Consider the following 16,606-nt stretch of genomic DNA (forward strand, 5'->3'; position numbering starts at 1 on the left):
AGAGAAGAGAGATAAAATGCATAAATGTATTTCTAGAACTTGCATTAGTTGCATTAGGCAACTAATGCCTGTGTCAAGATTTTTCCTGATCAGTAGTGGTCTATGCTTTAGGAATAACAGTGCCAAGAAAGATGTAATGCTTAGTACATTTAAAAGCAGAACCATAGTCTCAGCAAAGTTTCAGATTTTCATGGGTCTTCTTGACTCCATCTTTTTTTCCAAGAAAGGGCATATAAGTAGCACAGAAAGGTTTAAATGGCAAGTATTATTTTGCTATTTTTCATTGAATACACTGAGATAAAAGAAGAGAAATACAGACTCTCTCTCCTCTATAGTTATGTTTTGGAATATCTTTAGAATTGGCACAGTTACTTCTTAAGTTTGGTTTAATTTAACTCAGCAGCAATTCCATTAAGAACTTAAGGGGCATTTTTCAAAAAACACATAGTGAAGTGTATAATTCACATTCACCAAAATAAATAAATACAAAATCATTTGTTTTCCTTTTTCAGGTTGTATTTGTAGATGATGTTAACATGCCAGCCCGAGAGGTCTATGGTGCTCAACCTCCTGTTGAATTACTAAGGCAGTGGTTAGATCACTGGAATTGGTATGACCTTAAGGACTGCTCAGTGATTAAACTTGTAGATGTTCAGATTGTATGTGCAATGGGGCCACCAGGTAAGAGATGTATAGTATATGCTTTATCCTGTTTCATTGTTTCCAAAGGCTGAATTCTTATTATTTTAGTTTGTATCTTTATGGCTAGGGATAGGACTCGGTGAACCCTTTCCTTATAGGAAACATGAACAAAAATCATAGCAAAGTGGCTGAGGGGCAGCAAGGAGACTACACAAACCTGCCAGGAAGACGCACTGCTTTGCAGGATTTTTATGCAGCATTTTTGAAATTGTTTTGGTCTAATGAGACCATCTTCTTCAAAACTTTTAAAAATAGAACTAAGTGGAGGCCTGCAGTAGATAAACCTTATTTTACTTGGCAAAAAAATGAGGGAAGTCATATGATGTCGAGGTCATTATATTTCTCGTAGCATGTGTACATGTTGACTATGTATAGATAGTTGATAGATCAGTGTTGATTTACTTTATCATTTTTTTAGTTAGAAATATTTTATGCATGCTTTAACAATTAAAATAATGAACTAGTGTTTCTCTGATACTATTGTGTTTAGTTTTAAATGATCTGTACACTCTATTTCCTTCACTACAGTAAGGAACTGTGTAACAACTTCATGCTTCCTGAAAAAGCAAAACTGCTTCTTGCAATCATTTATCAGTGTGTTCATCCACAGTTCAAAGCACTTCATCTAAGCATCAGTCTGTGGAACGACTAAGCAGAAATTGCGAAGGAAAGGCATAACTTAATTGTGCTCCTTTTTTACATTGGAAATAGCCAAATCTTGGAGGTGCTTTTTCTGCAAAGCCTCCCTTCATGCTATGTTCCTGTTACAAGTGACTTTGGACTGCCTTCTAGTTTTCTTATCATTGAATGGATTAAAAACAAACAAACAAACAAAAAAAAAACCACACACACACACAAAACAAAACAAAAAAACATGTACAAGTTGAATCACATATATTTTGAGTACTCACAGAATTGTATTATTTATTCCAGTCTGTGTTTATTAATTTTTTTATACTAATAAGAAATTAAAATCTGAAATCTGCATGTTTATGTAGTGTTATTAAAGGAAACATAAAGCTATTTAGAGCTACTTTCTTAAAGTTAGAATTAAAACTTATATTTGAAAAAGATTATCTTTTGGGTAAAATTCATGTTTATATCCCAATAGCTTGTTTAAATTTGCCATCAGTGCACATGCAAAAACTAACATGCATTGTAAAGTGCTGTGTCCAGGAGACAAATATGGTATGGAAGGAATTACAATGAATAAATTACAATGAATATCTCTCCTTTGCCCTATTCAGGAAAAAATAATGAGATTCCTAAGCAGATACTGGTAATATGTATACAGTTATATGTGTATATATACAGTTTATGTGTGAATATAGACAGTTACTAGTTCTGCTTAGTCTCAGCTGGCTGAATGTGAAACAGCTCCATGAGTCTTATGGTTTCATTAGAACAGGGTCACACCTGAGCTACTAAGTCATGCCTCTTGACTTACTGTGCTAAATGTGTTTGCCTTTTGCCATGATCCTGATATTAGGAATGGTACGTTGTCCACTTTTCAGTTACTTCTTCCTAATTTGCTGCTATGAGAAGCTTTAACACATTGTGCAGCGTCTTAACCCTGAATTCCCAACAGAAGGAACAAATATCCATTACATTTTACACCTTCCTATTTCCATACATGTCTTCGTTATCCAAATCACAGTATAGTCATAGCTGCTACTAACTCTAGAACTGGGATAAAATTTAAATTAAATAAGATATACATATAGCTGTAAAGGCTTCTTTTGTGGTGATGTTTTCAAAATCAAGAACGTAGGTTTGGAATTTATGATAAAAGCTTTCTTCTGTAACAGAAATGTAGTTAAAATAGTCTAAAATTATCCATCTTTAACTTGACCATTTCTATCTGTATTTTACAGATTATATCTTGCAGGAGAACAGCATGACTGTTTTTACTGTCTTGTTGCTTTCATTAGGTTTATGACAGGGTGTGGTACTTTTTGATGCAACACTGCTAGCTAAATCAAAGATGACTATTAGAAAAAAAATTGCTAGTTTTTCCGTGTTTTACTCTTTTTCTGTTATTATAGCATAGCTTTCTAATATTTAGGTGGCGGCCGAAACCCAGTGACACCACGATTCTTGAGACACTTCAATAAAGTTACTATTAATGAGTTTGATAATGAATCCATGTACACAATTTTTTCTAGAATCTTAGACTGGCATCTGACTATATGGTAAGGAACCTGTAGATATTGAGAAAAATCAAAATGAGTATTTAAATTATGGTACTAGGAAGTCTCAAAAGATAGGGGTCGTAGGACCCTTCTCTTGAAAAGAAATGACCATCTTTTCTATTCTGTGCCTTTTGTGGTATTCATTACTCCACAAAAATAAGGCTCATGCAAAAATACTCCAGTGGAGAAGTGCTTGTTCTGAAGTCTCCAACCTAGTTTTAGATTAGCTGAAACTAATTCAGTTATCTGGGATACTTCTATAAACAGTATTCTTTGATGTATAACAAATCATAGTAGAATTTGGTTAGTTGTTATTCAAAGAATAGAATTAGAAACTGTTCTTAAATTTCTTGATGTTTGAGAAGGCTTATTCTTTCTTTGGCCTTTCACCATGGCATAATTTTTGATTCTATCATTAGGAATTTTTATATTTTTATTTAAGTTCCTCTATTCTATCCATTCTTACAGCTAAGTCCCGAAAGACTGTAATATCTCATGTCTAGATGAGGCTTGTCCTTTGACAGCTTCTGACCCTTTGAAGGGAGAAGACGGCAAGAGTTATTTGACCTACTTTCCTGTCGCTGTCGTTAATCATAAAAATGGGGGAAAGGGTAATTAATTAGTTGTCTCACATAGCCAAATTTGTCAACATGTTCCATAGTTACTAGATTTGATTCACAGACAGAGTTAATCTTGTTTATCCAGTAAGAGTACTAAGATTTGTAAAACTGCCTGTGAGGAAGTATAATCTTAGAATTTTAAAATTGGCATGGACTCAGAAGTAAATCACTATACATACATAATATTGTTTATTAATTTACATGCTCATATGATGGAATTGTGAGATTCACCTTGTTCTTATCATCTTTTATAACTTGTCAGTTATAGCTTTCCATCACAATATGTAGAATTGACTCCACAAATTATTAATGGAACCATGCGTATGTATAAAGCAGCTATGAAGAATCTGCTTCCTACTCCAGCCAAATCACACTATTTGTTCAATCTTCGTGATTTTTCACGTGTTATTCAAGGTGTTTGCCTGTCAAGGCCTGAAACAACAGAATCCACAGCAATGATGAAACGTCTTTGGGTTCATGAGGTAAATCACCTAATACTAAAAAATAATATTTATTGTAAATAAGAAAAAGATGCAGATTTGTGTATAAAAGATTTTGTAATATTATTTTGCATTGGCTAGCAGCTGTAAATTGATATTACATTCATGAGACAGGAGTATGAATCTTCTCTCAGTAGACAAGCTGACTGTTTGTTGATTCCTTCACTTTCATGTGATTACATGCTCTCTGCAGCTTTGAATGTCTGCACAGTCCTTTCCATTTCTTCTCTTCTTCCTCCCCCAAAACAGAAATTAATGGTGAGAAGAACAGCAAGCAGTCCTGGGTCATGGGAAATTTTAGTAATCTAAAGTATGGTCCCCACTTTTTAGTAATCTATTTTAGTAATCTAAAATCTAATTTTAGTAATCTAAAGTATGGTCCTGATCTTTCTGTTTTCAGCAAGTGTTTCCTAATTTTTCAGTCATAATAGGACAGACACTCTAGAGAACCATACTTTTTTTGAGGCAAGAGAATGCTCCAAATAGGTGGTATCTAGTTTTTTGTTGTTGTTGTTTTTTTTTGTATTCCCTCTCCTGGTTTATAAGAAAGCAAGGTTGTTGGTAATTGTTGCTTATTAAATATTTAGCAGTAGTTCACAGAATCAAATCAAAATAAAGTGACCGTGGCAGAAATCTGTGGTGATCATGTGGTTCACTATACTTCCCCAAAGCAGGATCACAGAGAAAGATCAAGTAACTTTTGAAGGTTTTTTGTTGTTTTTTTTTTTTTGTTTTTTTTTTTAGAAATTTCTTAGAGTTCTCTAAGTATGAATACAACTGCCTATTCCAGGAAATCTATTCATGCTGTTCGCTATCTTCTTCATCAAAAAGATGTTCTAATATCCAACTGCAGTCTTCCTTTCTGAAATACAATCCTGTATCTTGTCCTATCTTGCAGTATACAGAAAGATCAACATACTCCCTTCCACTTTGCAGCAGCCTTTTATACATTTATCTAATATGTTAATAAATGTGTAGTGTGTATATATTTCCATACAGACTTTCACTTTAATTCCAAAATAATATTACTTGTCCCAACTGTTCAGATTGATTCTAAGTATCTATTTATTTTTTCTGTAAAGTTTAATATATATATATTATTCAATATATAATCTTTTGCAGATTGGTATTTATTTTATCTTGATTAAAAAAATATAAATTCAAGAGCAGAAGCAACTATTAAAAGAATTACATTTTTATCTTACAGGTTCTTAGAGTGTATTATGATCGCTTGGTGGATAATCCTGATAGGGCTTGGCTTGTTGGATTTATCCAAGAAGTAGTGAAAGATGATTTACATGAAGATTTTCATGAACTTTTCCAGAATCTGGACTTCAATAACGATGGAAGAGTGGAAGAAGATGACTTACGTAGCTTAATGTTTTGTGATTTTCATGACCCTAAGAGAGATGACACTAAATACAGGGAGATTAGTGATGTGGATCAGCTGAGATTAGTTGTAGAGAGTCACCTCGAAGAGTTTAATAACTTGAGCAGAAAGCCAATGCAGCTTGTCTTGTTCCAATTTGCTATAGAACATATTTGTAGAATTTCCCGCATTCTGAAACAGCCTCGCAGCCATGCCCTTCTTGTTGGTGTTGGAGGGAGCGGTCGACAATCTCTTACTCGATTAGCAGCCCATATGGCTGAGTACAACCTTTTTCAGGTTGAAATAACTAAAAGTTATGGTATCAATGAGTGGCACAAAGACTTAAAAGTCATACTAAGAAAATCTACCGAAGCAGAAATGCAGGGAGTTTTCTTGTTCACAGATACACAGATAAAAAAAGAGTCATTCTTAGAAGACATTAACAACTTACTAAATGCAGGTGAAGTGCCAAATCTCTATGCAGTAGATGAGAAACAAGAAATTTGTGAACAAATGCGTCAAATAGATTGCCAACGGGACAGGGCAAAACAGACTGATGGCAGTCCTATAGCTCTTTTTAACATGTTTGTTGATCGCTGCCGAGATCAGCTTCATATAGTATTGGCAATGAGTCCTATTGGAGATGCTTTCCGTAATCGCCTTCGTAAATTTCCAGCTCTTGTCAACTGCTGCACACTAGATTGGTTTCAGGTAAAAAAAAAAAAATAAAATAAAAATAAAAAATGTTGGGCTTGTTTTTTTCTAAGGGAAATGCAATAGAAACAGACTTCAACCCTTTTTGTTAAGTAATTCTCTTTGGTCAAGTTAACAATGAAAAATACCTTAGATTTTCTTAGTGTCATATTTTAAATTGTTTGCACAATTAGAATCATCTTAACTGCAAAATCATCGAGAAAATAAATATCAGGATGCAGTATAAAAGTATAAATGGATGAGCACAGTACTGTAGACACTATAGATTTAAATATCTATTATTTTATTCTATTATAAGGAGTACCAGAATCTGTGGTCCAAAAAAAGTTTGAAATCTCTGTCAAAGATAGATTTTTCCCCACTGCTCTGCAGTAGGATTTTTTTCCATCTGCATGTTATATAAAAAAGGCTTCATACATAATATTAAAGAAGTTGGATTTAAAGAATCTGAGGTAATTAAATTTCATCAAGTTTTAAAAGGTCCTACCGTATCTTTAAACATTATTTTGAAAAGGAAGAACAGAGACAGTCATACACCCCTATGGATACATTGAAAATGCAAAATTTTTCTTACACTAAAAGTAGTTATTCTGGATGAAAGAAGCTGGTATCCTTGAACTGAATCTCTAGATCCTAGATATTTGAATTGTTTCCTGTACTGTTATTATCCTGTTTGATAATGATGGATCAGGGCATTTCTTTATGCCTTAGTGTCTTCATCTATGAAAGGGAGTAAAGATGCTTTTTTAAAAAAAAATATTTTGAGATCTATGAGTATGAAGTACTGAATTCATTTGTTTCAGACATGGCCTGAAGATGCATTAGAAGCAGTTGCTTCTCGCTTCTTGGAAGATGTCGAAATGTCCGAAGAAACTCGAAGTGGGTGTATTGATATGTGTAAAAGCTTTCATACATCTACCATTGCTTTATCTGACTCATTCCATGTGGAACTGCAAAGACGCAACTATGTTACACCTACTTCGTACTTGGAACTGATCTCCACTTTTAAAACTCTACTTGAAAAGAAGCGGACGTAAGGATTTGTATTTATGAACTTTTCTAATGGAACCCAAGTTCTCAAAATATTATTTTCTATTTCCTATAGTTAATCTGAACAAAACAAATTAATTGTTTCTAGTAAATTTAAATTGATAGAATTGTACATGGATTAAATATATTCCTAGGACATGTACTTGCTTCTTGGACAAAAGGTGTGACTTGATGCCTGCAAAATATTCTTGCATTAGAACACTTCTAGCATCCCTAGTGTAGCTGTATGTTGATTATATATATATTATGCTGCCAGAATAATTAATGCATCCTACTTTCTCTGAGATTTGTTGGAGGATATCTCCATCTTCTGAGTTGCTAGGTGCCATTGGCTTGCTAGTAGGGTACAGCTGTGCTTTATCTGTGCGTAAAGGACCTCCATATGCATATGCACATCTGTTCTACTCTCATGGATGCTAAGATGAAGTTCCTTTTCTTTCATTTTATTCCCACCGGTAGGACACTGCCATGACAATTAGGACAAGTGCTTAATTTGACCAGCAGGGCTGTGTGAAGCACTTTGTGCAGCAAGAAATTCCAGGAATAAAGGAATATAATCTTGAATATAATGACCTAATGTCTTTGGAATTTCTTAACAGTTGGCTGTCCTCAGAGCCATTCACATCCTGTTGCTAAAATGATTTTTCTCAATTATACTAATACTGTTCCAACCTCACCTCAACTAATAATTTCCTCCTACTCCTTTTCTTGTCTGTTAACTACTGTGTCATCTTGATTTTTTTTAGCTCCTGCCAACAAAATGGCAAGAGCTTAATAATCACTTATTTATCTTTATGTGACAATGTATTTATCTGTGTCCCGACTTCTGAGTAGGCATGGTAGAACAGGTGAACAGGTCTCAAGTAACCCCTGCTATGTTTACTGTTTGTTCAGCAAATTGAACAAGCATGGCAGAGAATTTGCTTATTCCGAGTAGTGAGAAATCTGGGGAATGGGTTCCAGTGAATGAAGTGATCAAGTACTGATAAAATATCTTCATAATATAGTGGTGTGTTTCTTTCAGTAAGGTGATGGAAATGAAAAGAAGATATGAAGTTGGCTTGGAGAAACTGAACTCTGCTGCATCCCAGGTAGCCTTAATGCAGTCTGAGCTGGAAGCTCTGCAACCTCAGTTACGGGAAGCTAGCAAGCAAGTTGATGAGATGATGGTAGTTATTCAAAAAGAGTCCCTTGAAGTAGCCAAAACTGAAAAAATTGTGAAAGCTGATGAAGCGGTAGCAAATGAACAAGCTATGGCTGCCAAAGCCATCAAAGATGATTGCAATGCTGACTTAGCTCAAGCCATGCCTTGTTTAGAAGCTGCTCTGGCTGCCCTTGACACTCTAACTGCACAGGTATTTCTAACAGTATGTATTTATGCACTAGAGTGGTATTCAGAGAAACAAAAGCACGAATTTATATGTCTTTTCATATTTTACATGATTCCAATGAACACAAACTTTTATAATTTCTAAACTTCTTGAAACCTTTCATTTTTATTTTATTATTTTTTTTCTAGCCAAAAAGCTGTAAGGCTATATTTTTATGAGCTTTAGGATCAAATATTCTAAGTATTTCAAAATTCATAGTTATAAAAAATATTCTGAGTTAACAATAGAGAAGTTACAAAAACTATACTTTTCATTTTCTTATTCAGAACCCGCCAGCCCGTCTATTATTTCTATAGCCAGTCTTTCAGAGTCTAGAAATCAAAGTTGTAATTCTGTGTCTCCCTGCGTTAAGAACACATACTCTTCTTAAGAGTATGACACTGGAGGAAGACACTTCAGGTTTTATAGTCTTCCTTGCCTAAATAATATTTTGACCATGGCAGGATGAAAAGAAGTTTCCCAGATTGTAAAAATGAGGGTGGACTATGTGTACTTCAGCTATTGTTGTTAAAATGAGAATTTTCAAATAATTTCAAGGAAATCCTGGCTGGAAACCAGTTATTTTGTTACATACAGTTATTTTTTGGTATCAAAAGTTTTAGATTAGGCCATTATCAGATCATTAGCATGGTTTGTGAAAATAGTACATGACTTAGTCACTTCAAGGCAATTATACTTGTGAATAACAAAACAAGAACAAGTCTTTGAAGGCCAATTTAGTAATTATTTTCTTAGCTGCTGTGAATGCCTAGTGTATCATCAAAGAAAGGAATATTATAATACAAAAGAAAAAATGCAGTAGGAACTTCCAGTGGAAAGAAAAGGGAGGTTTTCCTTAAAACGTAATTAAATATCATGATGAAAATGGACACACATACCAAAAAAGTGTGTGTAGGAAAGCTTACAGTACTTAGACAAAACTCTTTGATTCACCCTACACTCCTCTCATGATAAGCAGAGCAGGAAATAGGTTGCAGATTGTGCCCATAAACTAGTTAGTTTACTAACCTTCTGTTTAATTGGTTGTGCACTGTGTGTAGAATTGTTTAATTCTTTTATATTATTTTCTATATTTGCATTTAAAACTTTGCTTATTCATATCCTGTTTTCTTTTCATTACTGGTGAATGAAGAGAGAAGCTGCATCACCAAAAAAAGGAAAAATTGTTTCCCAGTGTTTTTCTTTCTTTCAGTTGTTTCTTCCCTCATTCATTTCACTCTGGAAATTTAATAACTGACCAGAATCGATTTATTTCTATACTTGGAGTGTATAGATGTTTAGTTCTGTGCTGAACGCAATTTTTAACTTATGCTATCTTAAATTTACTAATACACTGCTGAAGTGATTCTTTAAGTTTGAAAGTATCATATTAGAGCCTGAACTGAAGTGTAGAGTTGGAGTATCTGAATTTATGACTGAAGTGCAAATGCCCGCTATTGACTTAGGTGCAGAAACTGTACAACTAAAAATGAGTTACAGATGAGATGTATTTTTTTCTCCTCTACACTGATTGTTGACTAGGTTTCATGTCTTTTTGTTTAAATGTCAATGTTTAACCTGAATAACACCTTAAAGAAAGAAGTAGAGTAGTAAAAAATGAAATAAACATATTTCTAAAAGAAAATTATATATATCTATAAACTACTAAAGGTTGTACTTTTGTTTCTTTCTTTTTGTTTGTTTATTTGCCTGTTTTTAAGGATATTACAGTAGTTAAGTCCATGAAGAGTCCTCCTGCTGGCGTCAAGCTTGTAATGGAAGCTATATGCATCCTTAAGGGAATAAAGGCAGATAGGATTCCAGATCCAGCAGGTTCTGGAAGAAAAATTGAGGATTTCTGGGGTCCAGCTAAGAGACTTCTGGGTGACATAAGATTTCTTCAGTCTCTTCATGAATATGACAAGGATAACATTCCCCCAGCTTACATGGCTATCATAAGAAAACAGTATCTTACAAATCCTGAGTTTGTACCAGACAAGATTCGAAATGCTTCCACAGCAGCAGAGGGTCTGTGCAAATGGGTCATAGCCATGGAGTTTTATGATACGTAAGTATGTATAAAAATAGTTAAAATAAATTTGATTAAAAATATCAGTTTATTTTAATACCAAAAGAGATCTGAAATTAATTCTTACCAGTGGGAAATTTGAGCAAATAAACATTCACTCATGTCAGATACCAATGTTAAGGTGTAGAGCCTGATTTTCAGTTCTAGACTTTTCTGAGAAGGCATGGGAGCAATATGTTCAGTTAGCAAATAAAGTTAACCTTTTAGAAAGCTGCATAGTGACAGAGGCATTATTGAAATGTCTTTGGAAACTTCTGAGAGTAATATCAAGCCTGAAGAATATTTTTGGTTACACATTGTACTTGATGCATTGAAAAAAGTGTGCTTATTTTTGATGATGTTTCCTAATTTGAAACATTAGGAACCCCCATTTAACAGTAAATCAGTATTGGGATGACTAAGGCCAACTTGTAATTTGAAATTTGAATCATGGTATGTAGTACATGCAGATAATGGCAGATCTGACCAGAGTGTGTTAAACTAAAATTGGTGTAAGTATTAGACCTGCTTAATAGTCACTTGTCATAATGCTGATTGCTTTAATCTCAACTCTGCTGCGCCTGTTTTCCAAATTGAGTATTATAGTACACTAATACTGTTTCAGTTGATCTAGGACATTCTAGCATGTTTTCTCGTTTCCCTTTTTCTTTTTCTTTTGGAAAGATAGTATGTTTTCGATTAGTATGATGCTTCCAGTATTTTCCTCATGAAAGCATCAGTGGAAAAGATTGAAATCCTCAAAGTCCTCAAAACTGGAAAATAGATAGTTGGATATGAAAAGCTTTTTTTTTTTTTTTTCTTTTCTCTCTCTCTTTTGTGTACAGTGTGTGTGTAACTTAATATAGAATCATAGAATCATAGAATATCCTGAGTTGGAAGGGACCCTTAAGGATCATCAAGTCCAACTCTTGACACCGCACAGGTCTACCCAAAAGTTCAGACCCTGTGACTAAGTGCACAGTCCAATCTCTTCTTAAATTCAGACAGGCTCGGTGCAGTGACCACTTCCCTGGGGAGCCTGTTCCAGTGTGCAACCACCCTCTCTGTGAAGAACCCCCTCCTGACGTCCAGCCTAAATTTCCCCTGCCTCAGCTTAACCCCATTCCTGTGGGTCCTGTCACTGGTGTTAATGGAGAAAAGGTCTCCTGCCTCTTGACACCCCCTTACGAGGAAGTTGTAGACTGTGATGAGGTCTCCCCTTAGCCTCCTCTTCTCCAGGCTGAACAGGCCCAGTGACCTCAGCCATTCTTCATACGTCTTCCCCTCCAGGCCTTTCACCATCTTCGTAGCCCTCCTCTGGACACTTTCCAACAGTTTCATGTCCTTTTTATCCTGTGGTGCCCAGAACTGCACACAGTACTCGAGGTGAGGCCGCACCAGCGCAGAGTAGAGCGGGACAATCACCTCCCTTGACCTACTAGCGATGCCGTGCTTGATGCACCCCAGGACACGGTTGGCCCTCCTGGCTGCCAGGGCACACTGCTGGCTCATATTCAACTTGCTGTCTACCACGACCCCCAGATCCCTCTCTTCTAGGCTGCTCTCCAGCGTCTCATCGCCCAGTCTGTACATGCAGCCAGGGTTTCCCCGTCCCAGGTGCAGGACCCGGCACTTGCTCTTATTGAACTTCATGCGGTTGGTGATCGCCCAGCTCTCCAACCTATCCAGATCCCTCTGCAAGGCCTTTCCACCCTCATTCGAGTCCACAACTCCTCCAAGTTTGGTGTCATCAGCAAACTTGCTCAAAATACCTTCTATTCCTACATCCAGATCGTTTATAAAAATATTGAAAAGTACCGGCCCTAAAATGGAGCCTTGAGGGACCCCACTGGTGACCGCCCGCCAGCCTGACACAGCCCTATTTACCATAACCCTTTGGGCCCTGCCCGTTAGCCAATTGCTCACCCATCGTATGATGTTTTTATTTAGCTGTATGGTGGACATTTTATCCAGTAGGATCCTATGGGAAACCGTGTGTGTTTCTAATGGCACAAATCTATAATGGATTCTAAATTGTAATCAAATGGGAACACAACTTGGAAGGATAACCTTTTTCACTTTAAAGCATTAGCTGTTATTACAGAAAATTTTGCAGAAACTGCTTAAGCCAGAAAGTATCAGCACAGAAAAAAGTGATGAATGCCAGTTGTGTTCAGATATCATCAAATAATTAAAACAATGTTGCGTGAGCTACTGAATAGTTATTTCCCTTCATCTTTCATATGCTCATTCTTTTAACGCTAACCCTGGATTGACAGTGTATCTTTCAGATGTTTAATTTATTTTTTGGCCTTATTTAGAGTGACAAAAAATGTTGCACCAAAAAAACTAAAGTTGAATGAAGCTGAAGGAAAATTAAAGATTGCTATGGATGGCCTAAGAAAGAAACAAGCAGACCTGAAGGAAGTTCAAGATAAATTGGCTGTACTCCAACGGGCCCTAGAATCCAAGAAACAGGAGAAGGTTGACTTGGAAAATCAGGTATATGATGCAAAAGATGAACTGTTGTTCTGTTGTTTTTTGGAAAAGGTATTTAAAAATTTTTCTCTCTCAAATTAATTTATCCTTTTAACTGCCAATATGTTGAACAAATCCTATTCCTAGATTACTGGTTTTTTATTTCATTATAATGGTCTTGAAGTTACAAATAGGCAAAGTATGAAGAATAAATGCTTTAAAATAATGAAAAATGTAGATATTATGAATTTAGTGATACCCCTCTTCTGCATCCTCACTCATCTCTGCTTTCCTGTGAGGTGGTAAATTTTTTATGATTGTACTAAAAATTTGATTCTTTATTAAATTGTAAGTCAGCATATTTAAAGTTTTGAAAGCTTATTTACACCTCCTGTGTCAAAACAATTTTGAGAACGTTCATGGTAAACTCTGCTCCTGACTGCTAAATAGCCACTATGTGTGCAGAGATAGGCAGTGTTTTGAAGATGGTCATTTTTATTTATTTCTAAGATTTACAGTACAACACCATGAGGTTTTGTTACAAGAATAGTATCAGAATTTGAAATGGAGCCTTAATTCTTGTTTGTAGTTAAACTCAGCTCTTTGTGTGTTTCTTCTGTATCCTGATATGATAGTGTTTGGAAGAAGGGAGGACTAAGCTACCTGAGCAGTTTGTTAGCATGGTGTAAATTGGCTGCTGTGGTTGCCAGAAAAGAGAGAGAGTTTAACAGCAACAAGAGTTGGCAACATTTTACTCCTGTCCTACAGCTGAAATGTGTCTCTACCACATAGTAAAGAACTCTAACAGAGCTGGATTAAATTCCTCTTAAATGATATTTAAATAATGTTTTTGTTAGATTCTAAACAAACTTGGAAGGATGGCATAGTTGAAAATCTACAAAAGAAACACAGATTATATAGTCATAAGGATGTTGGTTTTTTTCCACAGGAAAGAACATGCCTACTTTCATGAAAGAAACAGTGATCTCTGAGGTGTTTTTTTTTTTTTTCTCTTGTGACATGTCAATCATTTCCTTGACTTAATATTTTCCAGATCACATGCAGAGCTATTACGAATTATATGTTTTATACTATTTTATTTCCTAGTTTAGGTGAAAAATTAACTGAAATTTTATGGAATTTACTGTGTTGGTACTGAGATTGTTTTTGCTCTTTAAACAATTCCATTGTAATAAAAAGTTTTCTTTCTATTCCATGAAATTATGTAGAAAATACCTGCACAGAAAAATAGCCTTTGAATGCTTTTGATGTTTGTAAAATATCTTTAAAGTGATCATGTAATATAATCAACTTTTTTTTTTTTTTTTTCCTAAGGTTGATTTATGCTGCAAAAAACTAAAGCGAGCAGAACAATTGATTGGAGGCCTTGGGGGTGAGAAAACTCGGTGGAATGAGACAGCTTTGGAGCTGGCAAGGAAGTACACCAATTTGACTGGGGATATACTTATTTCATCAGGAATTGTAGCTTACCTAGGAGCCTTTACATCCAGCTACAGACAAGTAATATGCACAGTAATTTTGTCTGTGTGTTTTATAAGAATCTAAATTTAATTCATTTTTATTCTACTATAAAGTTTATATTTTTAATTATATTTTAATAGAATTTATAAGAACTGAAACTGTATCATATGATTTTGAGTTTTGTTTATAAGTACTGTAATGTACTTAATGCTATGTAAAGGATAGTCTTTTGATTGCTTCTCTTCTTTAAAACAATTGCAAGTAACTTTATTCCTCATGGCTCTGCTTAGTCCTATTCCAATCAATGGCTAAATTCTCCTTAATTTGAGGAAGACAGAATCATCTCCTGCTTCAGCAGCAACACAAGCAAGTTCTGAACGTGGAGCAATTCTCTATAAAAAGAGACAAAAGATACGATAGCTCAGTAATATAGCAGATATGTGCTTGTAACTCCCAGTGAAATAAACAAACATTCTGAATACTACAAAATTTTAACATGACAGTTGATTTTAGGTATCTCAATTTTTGGATGTCAAAGTTAGCTTGACTTTTTTTTTTGTTTTCTGAACACCAAAACTTACAATGAACTTAGCTGGAGAAATTAATGCCTCTCTCTGTTGAAAATCAGATCCAGATTGTCCTAGGTTGCTAAAAACTGAGAGAAAAAAAATCCATGCATCTTATTTGAACATAAATATAGATATAATCCTTACTTCTGCTTTTCAAACTATTGCTTTCTTCACAACATAAATATTTTGATATTACTCTTTTAAATATTTCTAGAATGAGAGTTTATGGTATGATTATTTATAGTGTAAATAAATAGCAGCATTTATAGTTCCCAATTATGTAATTTTTAGTGTTCTCTTTTATGCTTATAACCTGAATTCTAAGTAACTCTCACTTTGTGTCTGGGTAGGTAGGATTATTTCTGGTGAAATATCTGAAATGGTTCTGAACTCTGTTGCTGGCAAGGCTAGATAAAAATGTAGATGATATTCATAAAAGATATGTAGAGACATATACATGCTTATTCACTAAAAATGAATACATATAGGTTTCATATGAAAAGCTTAGTATAATTTAATTTCCTCTGACTGTGTAGGTTTTTTGTTTGTTTGTTTTCGTTTTTTCTTTCTGTGAAATAGCAGGTATGGATTCCTGGTTGCTAATTCTTACTCTTACGATTGTGCAGACTCACATAAATAAGGTAGCTCTCAAGAATTGTTGGATGCACTTTTGTGCAGTTCATTTTGCCTGCTCTTATTCTTTTTATCCCTCTAGTTTTCACAAGTAAAAAGTTATGATATCTTTTGGAATATCAACCTTTTTTGTGCAAATTGATAAATCCTTTATTCACCATCTCTGTGAATGTCTCTAGCTCGTTAGACCATTTCCTTTAGCATGTCTGTTTTTTGTTGCTTGGGGCTTCAACAGCTAGTTTATAGTTTAAAATACTATAGCATATTTCTTTGACCTTACACATATAAGATGTAATCATATATAAGATTGTGCCTGTCATGTGAACAGACTTCTATAAAATGTGTTTTGTTAGAAGCATTCTTTCTAGTAGAATATGCTTTTTAGTTTACATATTTAAAGGTGCCTGTCTTCGTTTTTATTATGCACAATACAAATTTATAATTTACACAACTGTATTGAGTTATATGATACAACATTGAAAAGCAACACTAAATGGTAAATCGTTGTGTTATTAAATTGTCAAGTTAGCTGAGTCTTGAAAAGTGCTTATTATGTATGTCCCGAGGGTTGAGTAATGAATTGTTGTTTTTTTTTTTGTTTGTTTTTCCATTAGAATATGTGCATTTGTTCTACATGCATTCTATAGTATGGAAGACTACTGAGGTGGAAATAAAAGCATACTAAGGTTCTGACCAAATAAACTTCTATTTTATATATAGAAATCATATGCAAAGGCATTTTTAGAGACATTTTTAGGCACCTTAGATAGAATTATGATCTTCTTTACATCTGAAGATACAGCGATCTTGTATGTAGCAATTAGTACAGAAAATGTGTTGAAAAATACATATTTTTATA

The 16,606-nt window shown here is 34.6% G+C and overlaps 1 protein-coding gene across 1 annotated transcript in view; it reads left to right on the plus strand.

Moving 5' to 3' along the window:
• The window catches only part of DNAH7 (dynein axonemal heavy chain 7), a 111,185-nt gene that overhangs the window by 62,714 nt on the left and 31,865 nt on the right, over window positions 1-16,606 (plus strand). Inside the window, exons 37-45 of the mRNA XM_032189956.1 lie at window positions 513-681; window positions 2,768-2,894; window positions 3,777-3,996; window positions 5,222-6,094; window positions 6,901-7,130; window positions 8,172-8,502; window positions 10,239-10,585; window positions 12,907-13,087; window positions 14,399-14,584. Coding sequence (XP_032045847.1) covers window positions 513-681; window positions 2,768-2,894; window positions 3,777-3,996; window positions 5,222-6,094; window positions 6,901-7,130; window positions 8,172-8,502; window positions 10,239-10,585; window positions 12,907-13,087; window positions 14,399-14,584 — 2,664 coding nt within the window. The remainder of the gene's footprint in view (window positions 1-512; window positions 682-2,767; window positions 2,895-3,776; window positions 3,997-5,221; window positions 6,095-6,900; window positions 7,131-8,171; window positions 8,503-10,238; window positions 10,586-12,906; window positions 13,088-14,398; window positions 14,585-16,606) is intronic.

The sequence above is a fragment of the Aythya fuligula genome, chromosome 6 (assembly GCF_009819795.1).
Source record: "Aythya fuligula isolate bAytFul2 chromosome 6, bAytFul2.pri, whole genome shotgun sequence".
Taxonomy (NCBI): Eukaryota; Metazoa; Chordata; class Aves; order Anseriformes; family Anatidae; genus Aythya; species Aythya fuligula.